At 42.5% G+C, this 17,978-nt stretch overlaps 1 protein-coding gene across 1 annotated transcript in view; it reads left to right on the plus strand.

Moving 5' to 3' along the window:
- Nucleotides 1–3,247: 3,247 nt before the first annotated feature.
- The window catches only part of LOC100562869 (laminin subunit beta-2), a 73,502-nt gene continuing 58,771 nt past the window's right edge, over nt 3,248–17,978 (plus strand). Inside the window, exons 1-2 of the mRNA XM_062973773.1 lie at nt 3,248–3,403; nt 16,727–16,896. Coding sequence (XP_062829843.1) covers nt 3,376–3,403; nt 16,727–16,896 — 198 coding nt within the window. The 5' untranslated portion in view covers nt 3,248–3,375. The remainder of the gene's footprint in view (nt 3,404–16,726; nt 16,897–17,978) is intronic.

Below are 17,978 nucleotides of genomic sequence, written 5' to 3' on the forward strand. Positions count from 1 at the left end.
ATCCAACCAGTCCATCATCCAGGAAATAATGCCCGACTGCTCACTGGAGGGAAGGATATTAAAGGCAAAGTTGAAGTATTTTGGCCACATCATGAGAAGACAGGAAAGCTTGGAGAAGATCATGATGCTGGGGGAAATGGAAGGAAAAAGGAAGAGAGGCCGACCAAGGGCAAGGTGGATGGACGGTATCCTTGAAGTGACTGGCTCAACCTTGAAGGAACTGGGGGCGGCGACGGCCTACAGGGAGCTCTGGTGTGGACTGCTCCATGAGGTCACGAAGAGTCGAAAACGACTGAACGAGTGAGACAACGACGAATCCACCTACATTCAGAGTGCTACATCATGGCCACCAAGGATGAATCTGGATCAAATGTAGTACTTTTACCCATCATGATTCAACTCAAAATACTGGCAGGGTTTGGGGGGAATTGATAGAGAATGGTGGTAGTTGTAGTTCAACCACATCCATAGAGCTGGGTGATTCCCACTGACAATGGATCTGGCCCTTCGTGATCCATCCTAAAATACTGGTGGAGTTTGGGGGGGAAGCTTAATAAAGGATGATAGAGTCCACCCACATCCAGAACGTCTCATCTTGGCCATCGACAATTGATCTGGACCAAATCTGATATACGTATCCTCCATGATTCAACTTACAATACTTCTTTTTCATGTTGAGAAATTGCAAGTCACTTCTGGTGTGAGATAATTGGCTGTCTGCAAGGATGTTACCCAGCTGGAGCTGACAGAGGGAGCTCATCTGCGCTCTTCCCGGATTCAAACCAGCAACATTCAGGTTAGCAATCCAACCTTGTAGTCAGCAGTCTGATGATGTCCCATTGTTTCTTTGGCAGGGCATCCACTATGGTCGCTTCCACTATCCTCTTCCATCATATTTACTAATTCCACTGAGTCCTATACTTAAAATCCGGTAACCCACCATGTTCATCACATTAGGATGGGTTCAAGTGTAGACTAGAGCTTTCCATATTTTTAGAGTGGGTGCCAGCATTCTTTGCAAACGTTTGAGAAGGTGGTGGGGAAGTGGATTTTTGGGGAATGATCCAGATGAATGGCCAGTTCAGTAATGTGATGGCCTTTGTTGCTCTCAGGATTAAAATTTGTGGGAGGGGAAATTGAGGGAGGAGACAAGATACCCTTGTTAGGGAAAGTTAGGGAAAGTTTATTATGCCATGTTTCCATGCTGTGCAGTCCTGGGAGTTATAATTTCCTAAGGTCCATACCCTTCTCTGGGTGCATTTACACTATAGAATGAATGCTCTTGGACCCCACTTTAAATACCTTAGCTCCATACTCTGTGGTCCTGGGAGTTATAATTTCCCAAGGTCCATACCCTTCTTTGGGTGCATTTACACTATAGAATGAATGCTTTTGGACCCCACTTTAAATACCTTAGCTCTATAATCTGTGGTCCTGGGAGTTATAGTTTCCCAAGGTCCATACCCTTCTCTGGGTGCATCTGCACTGGAGAATAAATGCAGTAGGTATCCATTTAAAATGCCATTATTATTATTATTGACACAACATCGTTGTATGACACAGCAAACAAGATTGATATGCTGGATTTCATTTCACAAAATCACAAGTCGAACACTTCCCAAGTGTTTAGGACTGTGTGATGTATTTTCGGATGATGTGTGCAGATCCCAGTAGGGTGGCCTTTTGCAGTTGGCAGATCATAATTTTGTCAATGTCTATTGTTTCCTTATTATTATTATTATTATTATTATTATTATTATTATTATTATTATTATTATTATGCCATTCTCCATGCTGTGCAGTCCTGGGAGTCATAGTTTTCCAAGGTCCATATACTTCTCTTGGTGCATTTACAATATGGAATAAACGCCCTTGCACTCCACTTTTAATGCCATGGCTCCTGCTGCTACTGCAATGTAAATTGGTAGAAAGCTAGTTTTTTAAAAAAAAAAAAAATCATACCAGGAGCGACTTGAGAACATACTGCAAGTTACTTCTGCTGTGAGAGAATTGGCCGTCTACAGAGACGTTGCCCAGGGGAAACACAGATGTGTTACCATCCTGCTGGGAGGCTTCTCTCATGTCACCGCAAGCTAGAGCTGACAGACGGGAGTTCACCCCATCTCATGAATTCGAAGTGGCAACCTTCAGATCAGCAACCCAACCTGCGAGTCAGCAGTCCTGCCAGCACACGGGTTTAACCAATTGCGCCACCGGGGGCTCCTACTTAAAATACTACTGAGGCATGATAGAGGATGATGGGATTTTAAATTCAGCCAGAGCCACATGAGTCCCACCCATGGCCAAAGGAGTGCATCTCCTCCCCACCAATCAGATTGCTCGCCCTACTTGGCAGGTTGCATCTCAATGGCTATACCCCTTCACTACACAGCCTGGGGATGACAGGAGTTACACCCCAACAAAAAGACTGACCTGTTCCCTCCTCCCTATGACTTCCCCTCACATCTTGATACATGGTTATCATGTTTCCTCGCAGTCTTCTGGTGGCCACCTTTACCCCCAACTTCTCCTCCAAACACCACACCATATTTACAGAGTGCACCTTGTACATGAAATGAGTAAATTAACTGGGGAAATCTGCACAACCAGTTGGGTTGAAAACTTAGGTGCCTCTTATTATCCAAAGGAAATACATACCCTGGGAATGAAGTCTGTGGTTTTTGCACTAACTGAGCTTTCCCTTGGTCACTAGAAACAGTCTTGCTCGTATAATGTCCACGGTCTAACAATGGCACCGTTTCTTTTCTTTGCTCCTGTTTCGGAGGTGTATTTGGCAGGCCTTGGATTAGATGAACCAGTGGGTGACACCTCCCTTTCCACCTGTAACCCAGGATCATGGGTGTTGGGAGTTTGGTAAGGCATTCGTCAGAAGAGGCTGAAAGCCTTGTCAAACTACAACTTCTAGGAAACCATAGCTTTGAGCCGTGGGCGGCAGTTAAAAGTGGCGTCAAACTGCCTTCATTCCACAGTGTAGATGCGTCCCAGATCCTTCCTAAATCCGTCCCACGCTTTTTCCTTCTCCCTGAACGCGTCGCTAACTTTCCCTCAACTTAAAAAGTTGAACATTTTCCCTTCAGTCAGTTTTGGGCAGAAGGGAGCCGACAGTCTGATCTGCGGGGCGGAGGGGGTCAGGGGCTTTGAAGGAGGGGAAGAAGGCCAGGCTGAATTAGTAAGCCACACTCCTCCTCCTCCTCCTCCTCCTTCTGGTCTCTCCTGAGTGGAGCCAGGCCCCTCTTCCTTCCTTCCTTCCTTCCTTCCTTCCCTTCCTCCCTCATCCTCTCTGGTTTCGTTACAAGAAGCAAAGTCGCGTCTCTTTCTTCTCTTTCTGCTGAAGGGACAAGTCCCGTCGCCGCAATGAGACCGTGGGCTTTGCTCCTCGCAGGTGAGTCAGTCAGTCTTTCTTTCTTTCTTGATCTGCCCTCCACATCTCACCCTTCTGAGGATGAAAGGGAGGTGGAGTGGCACCTGCCTGTCAAAAAAACACTCAGGGAATGCCAAGGAGTGCATCTGCGCTGCAGAATGAATGCGGTTTGACCGACACCACTTGAAGGGCCATGGCTCAAGGTTAGGGGAAAGTACTTGTTATGCTCCAGGGATTTCGTTTTTGTGGATGACACAAACTATGTTCAGTTGGGTTGCTGTGAGTTTTTTGGGCTGTATGGCCAAGTTCCAGAAGCATTCCCTCCTGACATTTCGCCCATAGAAGTTGTGAGCTCTGTTGGAAACTAGGCAGGTGGGGTTTATATATCTCTGGAAGGTCCAGGGTGGGAGAAAGAACTCTTGCCTGCTCGAGGCAAGTGTGAATGGTGCAATTGGCCAGCTTGATTAGCATTGAATAGCCTGGCAGCTTCAAAGCCTGGCTGTTTTGTACCTGGGAGAATCCTTTGTTGAGAGGTTTAGCTGGCCTTGATTGTTTCCTGTCTGGAATTCCCCTGTTTTCTGAATGTTGTCCTTTATTTACTGTCCTGATTTTAGAGTTTTTAAAATACAGTAGAGTCTCACTTATCCAACATAAACGGGCCAGCAGAATGTTGGATAAGCGAATATCTTGGATAATAAGGAGGCATTAAGGAAAAGTCTATTAAACATCAAATTAGGTTATGATTTCACAAATTAAGCACCAAAACATCATGTTATACAACAAATTTGACAGGAAAAGTAGTTCAATACGCAGTAATGCTATGTAGTAATTACTGTATTTTCGAATTTAGCACCAAAATATCACGATGTATTGAAAACATTGACTACAAAAATGTGTTGGATAATCCAGAACGTTGGATAAGCGAGTGTTGGATAAGTGAGACTCTACTGTACTGGTAGCCAGATTTTGTTAATTTTCATGGTTTCCTCCTTTCTGTTGAAATTGTCCACATGCTTGTGGATTTCAGTGGCCTCTCTGTGTGGTCTGACATGGTGGTTGTTAGAATGGTCCAGCATTTCTGTGTTCTCAAATAATATGCTGTGTCCAGGTTGGTTCATCAAGTGCTCTGCTATGGCTGACTTTTCTGTTTGGGAGAAGCCAGGCTTTGAAGCTGAAAGGCTATTCAATGCTAATCAAGTTGGCCAATTGCAACATTCACACTTGCCTTAGGCAGACAAGAGTTTTTTCTCCCGCCCTTGACATTCCACAGATATATAAACCCCTCTTGCTTAGTTTCCAACAGACCTCACAACCTCTGAGGATGCATGCCATAGATGTGGGTGTGTAGTAGCATTCATACTTCCATATAATGTCTCTCTATGTGTATCTGTTGTGGTGCTTTCTCCAGTGTTTTTGATATCCTTAAATGTTATGTTTTACATATGTGTGTGTGTATATATATATTTTCAGATGCTATAAAAATGGCAAAACCACAATACATACCTAGCGCAACACTACTTGATACAAAGGAATTGTCTAAACGGGTGGATGGGTACACACATACTTTCCCACAGCAGTTATCTATGGCTAACTCATATAACCAAACGTCTCTTTGGGTTATATAGTTTCATACAATATAATATCAGAATGATGTGTTGTGACATGTTGGTGTGTTGGCTGCAGTGTGTTGTGCAAATGTAATGAGAAACCTCTGAGTGTAAATGAAATAAACAATAAATCATATATTTGAAAAAGAATAAATGAAAAGTTTTCCTGAGATATGTTGTCTCCCCATACATTTCATATCAAAATTTATGTATGTGTCTGTATCTCTTATTAGAAGGGGTTGATTTAACCTTCAGTTTGCTAGTAAAACTGAATTACTGTGTCGTAAAACAATGCATGTCTAAAGAGTGTGTCACCAACATGAAATGTTTGTTCATATTCTTAAAATATGGTGTTATATATAACAAAACATTTTAAGGGTATGTATAAACATGAACACCCATAAATAACTTAACAAAGCGCTACATGACAAACTATGAATAAACAAGTGATCTTGGACTGGTTACTTTTCGCCCTGTTTTAGAATAGTTTGGGGACATGGACACTAGCTCATATAACAAAATGTTTTGGAGATGTAGTTCTAATGTCTTTTTATTTTCTAAATACCTTTCCATCACAGTCCCTGCTTGTGCTCCCACTTTGATCCCTACAAATTACCTCTCGGCCTTTCCCAGGCATCCTGCCTGCCCCCCACAGAATTGCAGCCCCTTCTAGCCATTTGGGATGGAGGGATGCTAACCCCAAGCACATCCCTCTCCTCTGTATCAAAGAGGCAAAGGGCCAGGTTGGGAGTGCACTAGAGGGATTTCCAGTTCTTCCTGCACAACCACACAGAACTCAACCATTGATGCCTTTCATGCCCTAACCAGCTCTATCATCCCTAGCCAGCATAGTAACTAGTTGAGGGTGATGAGGACTCTAATTCTACACAACAGATTGCAGAAGACAACGGTGATATTCTTAGGGGATGCAACTTTTATTTATTTACAGTATTTATATTCCGCCCTTCTCACCCCAAAGGGGACTCAGGGCGAATCACATTGTATACATATAAGGCAAACAACCGAGACAGAGACAGACGCAGAGGCAATTTAACCTTCTCCTGAGGAGATGTTCAATTCCAGCCACAGGGGGGAGCAGCTGCTTCATCATCCACTGCAACGGCACTTCCTCATTCCAACGTCGGCTGAATGATTTTTTATGGAGTCGTAAATTAGTTAAATTAGCCTCCCTACTTTATAAGTGGTACCTTAATTTCCTACTTGATAGATGCAACTATCTTTCGGGTTGCTAGGTCAGCAACAGCAGGGGCTATTTTTTTATTTTTATTTATTTTATTTAATTGTCAGGTGCTCAGCCCGACACGGGTTGGCCTCGAACTCATGACCTCATGGTCAGAGTGATTTATTGCAGCTGGCTGCTCACCAGTCTGCGCCACAGCCCGGCCCCTTTTAAGCTCTCCTAAACTTCATAATCTGGTTAATTGCTGTATATACTCGAATATAAGCCTAGTTTTTCAGCCCCTTTTTAGGGCTGAAAAAGCCCCCCTCAGCTTATACTTGAGTGAGGGTCCTGGTCAGCTTATATTTGGGTCAGCTTATAATCAAGTATATATGGTATTTTACTCTATTTATTATTATCATTGCATTTATTATTTTACTCTATTATTATTACCTTTATTATTTTACTCTATTATTGGTTATTATTACATTTATTATTTTACTTTATTATTATTACCTTTATTATTTTACTCTGTTTATTATTATTAGAGGGATACATAAGCACATTTACACTGAAGAAGGTAAGAATAATGATTTAATCAGAGTTGGGTAGTCTTATCTTAAATTACAGTTTTATGTAAATATTCAAAACATTTAACCTACTGATGCCTCAATTAATGTAATTTTACTGGAATCTATTTTTATTTTTGAACTTTATCAGTAGCTGCTACATTTCCCATCGTCGGCTTATACTTGAGTCAATAGGTTTTCCCAGCTTTTTGTGGTAAAATTAGGTGCCTCGGAAATCAACTCACAGACAGGAAATCAACAGGTGCTGCCTTCTCTGACAGGAAGAAGCAGTGAAATCCACATCTATTGATTTTCTGCCTGTTAGTTCTGCACCCAGTTCCCTTGAACAAGCAGCGTAACGTTATGCATGATCATGTTATGCATATCCTATAGACTGCATTAGCCAAGGCAGAGTTACTCAGAGTGTGGTCCGTGGGAGTACCTTAGACAATTGCTCCCATTAGGGAGTTTCCATGCAAGAAACAAATTTAGCTAATGGGTATAAAACTACGTTACGATGTAATTTTGTGCCCAGATACATTCCATTCCATGCAAGAAACAAATGTAATGCTAATGGATGTAAAACTACATTACGATGTAGTTTTGTGCTCAAATATATTTGTTCCATGTAAGAAACAAATTTAACTAATGGGTATAAAACTACATTACGATGTAGTTTTATGCACAGATACATTCCTTGCAAGAAACAAATGTTATGCTAATGGGTATAAAAATGGCACTGCTACAAAAATGGTACTAGTAGCAAGCATTGCATGTCTCACTACATCAGATACTGTAGCTTAAGGAGTATTGCTGTAATGTATCTCTGCGTAAGACTATATTGTCATGTGCCTCATATTAAGCCGTTGAAGGAGAGTTTGTCATTCTGACATATTGTCGTGTTCCTTCATGTTGTTTCTGGCTTATGTCAAATCTATTTTGGGATTTTCTTAACAAAATCTTTCCAAGGGTTTTACCATTGCCTTCCTCTGAAACTGAAAACAAGGCTCGTACAGTAGTTTCCATGACTGTGGAAGGATTCAAATCCTGTTATCTCAGAATCCCAGTCTGATATTTTGACCAGTGCTTTATACTGACCTCCTTGTTCTTATATATTTTGAATTAATTTAAAAAAAGATTAGACACAATCAGATACAGTTAGGATTTCTCTTTCCTCAGAACTGGTACATGAAATGTGAAATAATCCATCTCAGTCCTTGCATCTCCAGTTTCCCCCTTCATAACTTTATTTTGAGTGGACACCCCAAAATCTGGTGTAGCAAGTTAATTATTTATAGAGAAAGATGCCTGAGCTGTCTCTGTAACTAAAGATAGAGGGCCGTGGCAATAGGACAGACATGATTAGTGAGCGAAAGTTGGTGTCAGGGGGAGGGATTTATGTAGGTATGTAAAAGACGTACAGTTGTTATTTTCTTTGGCAAAGGTTTCAGCTTTTGAGAGCTCCTCCTTTTGGGTCCTTAAACTGGGCATTAACAGCATTCACATAGCTGTGCAGCTTCGCTGTGTATTGTTTGGCATAGTCACCATCCTCCTCCTAATTGAAGGAGTGATCCCTGAACTAATGCTGGTCCCTGCCAATTTTCCAGGAAAGAAAGAATTCGACCCAGTGGGCACAAATTTCGTGCCATTCCCTGGCACACTGGGAAAGAAATAATTGCCAGTCTTCCACATCGGCTTAAGTTTGAGAACATAATGCCTTTGCATACCACTATTCCCATCATCCTTTCCCTGTAATCCCACCCTCTGTTAACCATGTATGGAGAGAGTAGAAAACCACCTCTTTGGATATCAGAAGAAGCTTTTTGGTGTAAAACAGATCCATATTAGGCATGTTCTTCTGAGCAGTTTCATACTTTTTGACATGCTTTAGTCCTTCCCATTCTATTATTAGGAGGTTTAAAAATACCTTCCTAAAATGTCAGTGTATGTTTTTATGTGCATTCGAGGCTGTAGTTCGTATTTGTGAATATGACTCTTATGGTTGTCTAATATTTTCATTTGTGTAATCCTCAATAAAACAATAAGATAGTTTTTTTTAATAATCTTTATTGAAAATTTTCATACAATACTTTAAAATATATAGAAATAGGCAGGTAAAGCGGTGTAGTGGGAGAGGGAAGAGATAGACGTGGGGGGGAAGAGAAATAGAGAAGGAGAAAGAAGTAATAAAAAAAGAAAGAAAGAAGAAAAGAAAAAAAAAGAGAAAAAACACAGCATCAAATATAAAAAGTAGTTAACTTAAAAACATCTGGGACTTCCCAGCTTTCCCGATGAGGTATCTTTCATTTGTTTCCTTCTTCTTTCTTTGTCTTCATTCGTTTCTTCTTACGCTTCCTATAATTATTGGTGAATTCTTACTTAATTGTCTCTTTTTACCTATTAAATTATTAATTTGTTGTTTTTCTTATTATTTTATTTTATTTATTTGTTTATTTATTTATTTATTTATTTATTTATTTATTACAGTATCTCATACTTTTTTCTTATTTTTCCTTTTTTCCTTTCTGTTTATGTAATTATCCACTTGTTGCCAGTTTGTCTCTCTTCTAGGTTTTCCCTGTTGTTTTGCTATTAAAAAGATAGTTTTTTAAATGTCTCAGTCAACTTGCTATAATTGGGCCAGTCATGCTGTCTGTCCTGATAGGAATAATAATAATAGACTTTATTTGTATTCCACCCTATCTCCCCAAAGGGACTCATAGGAAAGCAAAGTGGGAAAAAGTGAGAGCTATTAGGAAGCAGGGTAAGTTCATCTTGGAGAAGAGAAGGCTGAGAGGGGACACGATTGCCATGTTTAAACATTTGAAAGATGTCACACTTCTTTCACAGAGGGAACAAGCTTGTTTTTTGCTATTCTGGAGACTAGGACACAGAGCAGTGGGTTCAAATTACAGGAAAAGATATTCGATCTAAGCATTAGGAAGAATATCCTGGTAGTAAGAGCTATTTTGCAGTGGAATATGCTGTCTCCTCAGAGTGTGATGGAGTCTCCTTCTCTGGAGGATTTTAAGCAGAGGCTGGATGGCCATCTATTTGCTTATATTTCCCTGCCTGGCAGGGGGTTGGACTAGATGGCCTTTGTGGTCTCTTCCAGCTCTATGATTCAGTGATTTCCACAGCCTTGAGCTCACCAGAGAACTGATTTTTTTTTTCATGTCAGGAGCAACTTGAGAAACTGCAAGTCGCTTCTGGTGTGAGATAATTGGTCATCTGCAAGGATGTTGCCCAGGGGACGCCCTGATGTTTGATGTTTTACCATCCTATGGGAGGCTTCTGTCATGTCCCTGCATAGGGAACTGGAGCTGACATAGGGAAGTCACCTGCTCTCCCTGGATTCGAACCCCTGACCTGTCGGTCAGCATCCTGCCAGCACAAAGGTTTAACCCATTGCACCATGGATAAATATAATTAATCAAATAGGTAAAGGTAAAGGTTTTCCCTTAACGTTACATGCAGTCGTGACCGGCCCTGGGGGTTGATGCTCATCTCCATTTCTAAGCTGAAGAGCCGGCGTTGTCTGTAGACGCCTCCAAGGTCATGTGGCCGGTATGACTGCATGGAATGGAGTGGTACCTATTGATCTACTCACATTTGCATGTTTTCGAACTGCTAGGTTGGCAGAAGCTAGAGCTAACAGCGGGCGCTCACTCCGCTCCCTGGATTTGAACCTGGGACTTTTCGGTCTGCAAGTTCAGCAGCTCAGCGCTTTAACACAGTGAGCCACCGGAGGCTTCAATTAATCAAATTAGCCACCTTTTAATGTTGGCTCCATCCTCCTTCATTTTGGGAATTGAGTTCTCTCCACACTCCCTTCTCCTTGTTTCCTACAGAATTGGAGTGTGGTTTGTGGATTTTCTTTGAACCCCAACCAGCCTCACTCCTGGGGCAGCTGCGCAACCCACCCCACCAGCTGGAGTCTTTGTCCCTGGCTCCTTTTGAAGCTCTGACTCCAGGGGATTTGAGGCTCAGGGAGGGCTGGCGCGGTGCCTGGGAGCAGCCGGTAATGCAAAAAAGAGTGATATGTGCGTGTGTTTGCGAGAGAGGCGGGAGACAACACAGGAAGGATCCCATCACACCTGTCCCAGCTCCAGCCTCGGCTGCAATCCTACACGGGTGAGGGGAAAGTCCAAGCATAGTTAGGAATGGTCCTTGGGTGTTTCCTTCCACAGCTACATAGGGATCGTTGCCAAAAGAATTGGCTTCCTTGCCAGTCTGTGAAGGAGAGGAGGGGGAAGGTGTTGATGTTCAGGGAAGGGAAGTCCCGGGCATCCAGAGGGACCCAGGCCTTTCTTTCCTGAGCTTTCCTGGGGGATGAGGAGGGTGCCTGCTTGGCACTGCGGTGCCCTTTTGGCCTCCTGTCCTTGCATACATCAGCTCCCAAACTCCCCACGAACTCAGCCCCCACGTCCCTGGCACAAGGCCAGCCTGGCCGAACAACAGAGCCTAGTCCCCGCCAGGGTTATTTCTGGCAGGGCTGCAGCTTCCGCTCCCAGGCCCTATGGTGGAGGGGAAGGCAGCGATGGAGGGGAGACAGGGCAGAGGAGGCGAGCTGAGACATTTCTCCCCCCAGGCCCACCCGTCTGTGAGCAACACAAGCAGGTGGAAGCAGTGGGGAGAGAAGGGAGGGAGGGATGGTGAGGCGGGTGGAGAATGTTATACTTGATGGAAAGAAATCCAGCTTTGAGGCAAAGAAGCCTAGTGTCATTCAGTGCCGGTGCATTTACTATCTCTCTGTGTCAGATTGGGGTCACTGAGCTGGCACCGTTGAGGCCCTAAAGGTCAGATTTGAACAGGAAAAGAAATCATTGTGCTAATTTGCTCTTTTGAAAAAATTAGCTCAAGGCAGCCTACATGGCCAAGGCTGGGGCCCTTGGGATCCTGGAACATGTCCTAAAATGGGGTCTATTTTGGGCACACATTTGAGCAATAATAGGAATGATGGAATATAAATTAGATGAATGAATTATAAAGCAGAGGCTGCAGCACAGAAGTGGAGTGTCCTCTAAAGGCTTTTAAGCAGAAGCTGGGTGGCTATCTGTTGAATGTGAAGTGCTTTGACTGTATTTTTCTTTCTGGCATGGGATTGGATGGTCCTTGTGGTCTCTTTCACTTAGAATCATAGAATCATAGAGTTGGAAGAGACCTCACAGGCCATCCAGTCCAACCCTCTGCCAAGAAGGAGGAAAATCTCATTCAAAGCATCCCTACAGATGGCCATACAGCCTCTGCTGAAAAGCCTCCAAAGAAGGAGCCTCCACCACACTCTAGGGCAGAGAGTTACACTGCTGAACAGCTCTCACAGTTAGGAAGTTCTTCCTAATGTTCAGGTGGAATGTAGTTTGAAGCCATTGTTCTGCATCCTAGTCTCCAGGGCAGCAGAAAACAAGCTTGCTCCCTCCTCCCTATGCCTTCCCCTCACATATTTACACATAGCCCTCATCATGTCTCCTCTCAGCCTTCTCTTCTGCAGGCTAAACATGCCCAGCTTTTTAAGCCGCTCCTCATAGGGCTTGTTCTCCAGAGCCTTGATAATTTTAGTCGCCCTCCTCTGGACACATTCCATCTTGTCAACATCTCCCTTCAATTGCGGTGCCCAGAACTGGACTCAGTATTCCAGGTGTGGTCTGACCAAAACAGAATAGCGGGGTAGCACAACTTCCCTGGATCTAGACACTAGATTCCTATTCATGCACGCCAAAATCACATTGACCTTCATTGCTGCCGCATCACATTGTTGGGTCATGTTTAACTTGTTGTCCACAAGGACTCCTGGATCTTTTTCACATGCACTGCTGTCGAGCCAGGCATCCTCCATTCCATATCTTGGCATTTAATTTTTTCTTCTATGAGTTTATGTTCAGGTGCTTATCCATTCTTGAGACTCACCTTATGTCTCTACATACCAAATAAAATGTACTCACCTGCACTTATTTCTAGCAGTCCACACAACATACAAACATTTCTGCAGGAAAGCTGCTGTTCCAGTTGTTAATCAGCCACAACAAGAATCAAGGTTTCCCTGGAAATTCCAAAAAAACCTCCAAAGTGTTATTGACATGGTGACAGCTAGCAGTGGCTGGATTTGAAGTGATTCATTGTCCAACACATCAAACAGATCTGCCACTGTTTCATCACCCAGAAGTGGTTTCCTGGCAGAGCCTTGCTGGCAACATCACTTCTGGTGATTACATAGAATCAGGAGTTGGAAGAAACCACAAAGGCCATCAAGTTCAACCCCTGCCATGCAGGAATAGCACCATCAAGGCACCCCTGACAAATGACCTTCCAGCCTCTGCTTAAAAACCTCCAGACAAGGAAATTCCATTACAGTTTGAGGCAGCATATTCCATTGCCAAACAGGAAGGTCTTCCTTTCTTTGTGTGGCATTCTTTCAAATATTTAAACATGGCTATGCGCTGATGATGCATGGACAAGCTAGCTTGCCACGGGGACGCCAAAAGGGCTTTGAGCAGCTTCCACAACAGCAGATGTTAGCCCTCTGTGCTGCATCCAGGACAGGCCATAGATCTTGGGCAAGTCACACACTCTCAGCCTTAAAGGAAGGCAAAGAGAGCTCCCCTCTGAACAAATCTTGTAAAGAAGCCCTCTTGATAGGTCGCTATAGGGTTGGACATGACTGAGAATCATAGAATCATAGAAGACAAAGAGGTCCCCCCTCTGAATCATGGAGTTGAATGAGACCTCATGGGCCATCCAGTCCAAACCCCTGCCAAGAAGCAGGAAAGTCACATTCAAAGCACCACTGACAGATGGCCATCCAGCCTCTGCTTAAAAGCCTCCAAAGAAGGAGCCTCCACCACAGAGATTTCCACTGCTGAGCAGCTCTCACACTGAAGAAATTCTTCCTAGTGTTCAGGTGGAATCTCCTTTCCTGTAGTTTGAAGCCATTGTTTCACGTCCTTATCTCCAGAGCATCAGAAAATAAGCTTGCTCCCTCCTCCCTATGACTTCCCCTCACATATTTATACATTTCTCCTCTCAGCCTTCTCTTCTGCAGGCTAAACATGCTCAGCTCTTTAAGCCGCTCCTCATAGAGCTTGTTTTCCAGACCCCTGATCATTTTAGTTGCCCTCCTCTGGACACATTCCAGCTTGTCAACATTTCCCTTCAATTGTGGTGCCTAGAATTGGACACAGTATTCCAGGTGTGTACTGACTTCAAGACACACAACAAAATAACTATCTCGGCTATGGAATTTCAGTCAGGAACTGTGGTAGATGGTGTCTCTTTTTCCTAATAAAATGCCTTTTCTATCTGTGGAGTGAGATATTTGCCTAGGAAGTGAGCCTGTGCTTCAGAAAGAGAGTGACAGAAATCCCAGAACAAATAATCACATTTGATTAATAAGCTTTGACTAAAGTATTATTTTGAAAAGTGGCTTGTAAATCTGAATGATAAAAGAACCAGATAAAGAACAAAATCTTTGAACCAACAAAATCCAAATTATTCACTCAGTACCTATCGCTGTGAATCCCAGTGGTGTCTACATTTTCTAATTTTCACAGATGTGTATGTTTTGTTTGTTCATTCCTCACCCCCCTGGAATTCTGATTTTTGTGTGAGCAAAAGGGTGAGGTGGAGGACAAGCAAACAGTTGATATAGTGGTAGGTGGCGATGAAGTGAGCAAGTGTGGGATTGTATGAGTAAAGGAACTTGACGGAAGGCCAAGTGGAAAGAACAAGGGCCCTGGAATGCAAAAGGGTAGGATGTGTGTTTTCCACTGACTGCCTGCATATTGTCAGGAGAGAAAAGAAAATAAGGGAATGAAAACAGTAGATCAAATGGAAAGAGCCATATATTGTTTATGCAGGAAAACCTTTATTGTCCCCAAATCAAATGGAATAAATCAAATACACGTTTATTACCGTTTCCTCAGGAATGTGACGGCAGGGAAAATCTAAACACAGTATTAATAAGAGTAGCATTTTGTTTCATTTGGGTACTATCCAGCCAAAATGAACACTTTTAAATTTCTGTGGTTTTAGTGGTAATATTCTGCACAGTTATCAAGAAATAAATCTAGTTGTGGTCACTGGAGGTTATTGTTAAATAAGTAAGCTACATGACTGGGTTCGAAAATGAGTGGAATTTTGAAAGTATTTAGCTGAGATTGCTATTAGTCTACATTTCTCACAGTCTCCTAAGTACTGGTGATCTGTTATGGCATTCACTGGCACTGTTTCAATTTCTTTTTAATATTTTGAGGCTCTCTCAACCTCACTCAACGCCTTAGTATAATCTTCTATCTTTCTGGGAGATGTATTTTGGTTAGGTACTAGCTCGTTTCAGTAGAGAAGGCTAACAACCTTGTAAAACTACAACTTTAGGAGAATTTCACTTGTACAGAAGCCCATGCAAGTCATCAAACTGAACTAATTTGTGTAAATTAAAAGATAAAAAAGAAATAAAAAGCAAGCATTGTGGTAGGGGTTTAGTAGAGGTCACCAAACCAAGATGAAGTGGTGGATTATGCTTTCTGAAACACATCTCAGAAATCTGTAAGAAGCAAGAACTGGTAGTTATGAGGGATTTCAACAGTCCTAACATCTTCTAGGAGACTCTGTCTGCTAAACATAGGCTTTCCAACAAATTCCTGATGTGCCTTTGAAAATAATTTTTACTCTGAGTTTTCCGGGCTGTATGGCCATGTTCAAGAAGCATTCTCTCCTGACATTTCACCCACATCTATGGCAGACATCCTAAGAGGTTGTGAGGTCTGTTGGAAACTAGGCAAGTGGGGTTTATATATCTGTGGAATGTCCAGGGTGGGAGAAAGAACTCTTGTCTGTTGGAGGCAAGTGTGAATGTTGCATTTGGCCACCTTGATTGCCATTGTTTGGCATTGAATAGCCTTGCAGCTTTAAAGCCTGGCTGCTTCCTGTCTGGGGGAATTCTTTGTTGGGAGGTTTTATCTGCCCCTAATTGTTTGCTGTCTGGAATTTCCCTGGGTTTTTTTTAGTGTTTTGGGAATTTTTTGAGACATGGCTATATAGCCCGGAAAACTGACAGCAACCCAGTGACAACACAATTTCTACTCTATTTCTTCTCTTCCTCAACTATCTTGCAAGACATGGTATCCCTCAATTTTTATATTCAAAGCATAGAAACCATCCAGCTGATGCCTCTGATTGTAAAATATAGCGGTTCAGCAGTGGAGCCAAGAGAGGTGGCGTGGTTGCCTTCAAAAAGATGCTGCTCTAGCTTAGTGTTTCCCAAACTCTGCTTTTCCAGGTCTTTTGGACTTCAGCTCCCAGAATCCCTGGACATTGGCCATGGCAGCTGATGCTTCTGGGAACTGAAATCCAGAATACCTGGAAGACTAGACTTAGATAATCAGTGTCTAACTGGAGATCCTGCATTGTGCAAGGAGTTGGACTTACTGGCCAACTATAACTGACCCTAGAAATAGAAAGGTAGGCTGTTAGATCTACAAAACAGCTTCCATCCTTCATGGTAGTGGTTCCACACTTGCAACACCCTCTTCCAAATAATATATTTAAATGTATTGCACTATGTAACAAAATTTGAAAAAAAAATTCTGTTTCTGGTTTGAAATTGTAATTTCTTGTTTGTGTGGTACTTACTTAGTCTGAAAGTAGTTGTTATACTCCAGAAACTTCATTTTTGTGTCTGCCACTAACTATGTTGAATTGGTTGAGACTCTATGAGATATTCATTGAAAAGCGATAGCAAAATGTGCTGCAGGATGTCCCACAAAAACAAAGTGCTTGCAGTTTAATAAACTTTTCTCATGTTTTTATGATAGAAGCAATTAGGAAATGACATTTATAACCCAGGAACAATTGTGTTACATACTGTTATCAAGGTTCATTGCTTTCATACTGGGATGGAATCTCTTTTGTTCCTTCATGCCAGTTCAACATTGTCATTGTGTTTCTTATTCTCTATTACTTCAATCTTCCTTGATTTTCCATGTTCCTGCAGTACTGGGGGGAGCTCTGTGCCAAGATCCCGAGCATCCCCATGGCTGTTCCCAAGGCAGTTGCTATCCAAGCACAGGAGATTTGCTGGTAGGTCGGGCTGACCGCCTCTCCGCTACCTCCACCTGTGGCCTGCGACATCGCCAGCCCTACTGCATTGTCAGCCATTTGCAGGTGAGTCTTGCATTGGTTGTATCGAATTACAGTGGATGTGTCAGTGCCAAACTAGACTACAACCATCCCCCCTCATTCACTGAATCTAGGGGCACAGGACTCCTGCAAAAGTGAAAAACTGAAAATAATAACATTGCTACTGAGAGAATACTTATCTAGGAATATCTAGCTTCTCCACAGCATGATTATATTGTCCACTTTAGTTGTATCGTACTGAAGAACCCAGAGATTCCTAGAGGTGTTCTTTATGACAGAAGCTGGCCATAGAGTCACACTAGAAAAAAATTAAGATTCCTCAAGTTAACATTTTAATAAAATCCATGAGTAATCATGTCTGTGAGTATGGAGGGCTGGCCATATGCATCTGTGAAGAGACAACTGAGCATCCAGACTTCGTTTGTTTGCCTTTCCTGCTTAGAAAAGTCATTGTTGTGCTATCAGAATCATTCTCACAAAAGTCCAAACTTCAGAATCTCAGAGCTTTGAGCCATGGCAGTTAAGGTGGCTTTAAAATGCATTAAGTTTGTACCATACAATACACTATATTTATATTCCGCTTTATCTCCCCGGAGGGACTCAAAGCATATTACAGAATACATATATAAGATAAACATTCAATGCTTTTTACACAATTAACAACAACAATATACAATACACAGACAAAGGTAAAGGCATCCCTCTTTCATCTCCGGCATCTGAGTCGATGCTTAACTCCGGCCAAGGAGAGATTCTCTTGTTCCATTTTTCAGTGCTGATGAGCCTGTTGTCCATAGACATCTCTAATCATATTGCTGGCATTTTTGCATGGGGCGCCCTTTTACCTTCCCATCAAGGCAGTATCTATTGATCTACTTGCATTGCATGCTTTCAAACTGCTGGATTGGCAGAAGCTAGGGCTAACAGCAGGAGCTCACCCCGACTCGTAGCTTTGAACTGCCAACCCTCTGGTTAGCATGAATACAGCTCTTGTCTCTCTATTTCACACACACATTCAGCCCAAGTTATTTACATAGGATTGTTGTGAGGATAAAACGCAGTAGAGAAGGTATGCTAACTTCTATGTCAAATTCATTATATAGAGC

This window comes from Anolis carolinensis, chromosome 2 (assembly GCF_035594765.1).
Source record: "Anolis carolinensis isolate JA03-04 chromosome 2, rAnoCar3.1.pri, whole genome shotgun sequence".
In the NCBI taxonomy this organism is placed as follows: Eukaryota; Metazoa; Chordata; class Lepidosauria; order Squamata; family Dactyloidae; genus Anolis; species Anolis carolinensis.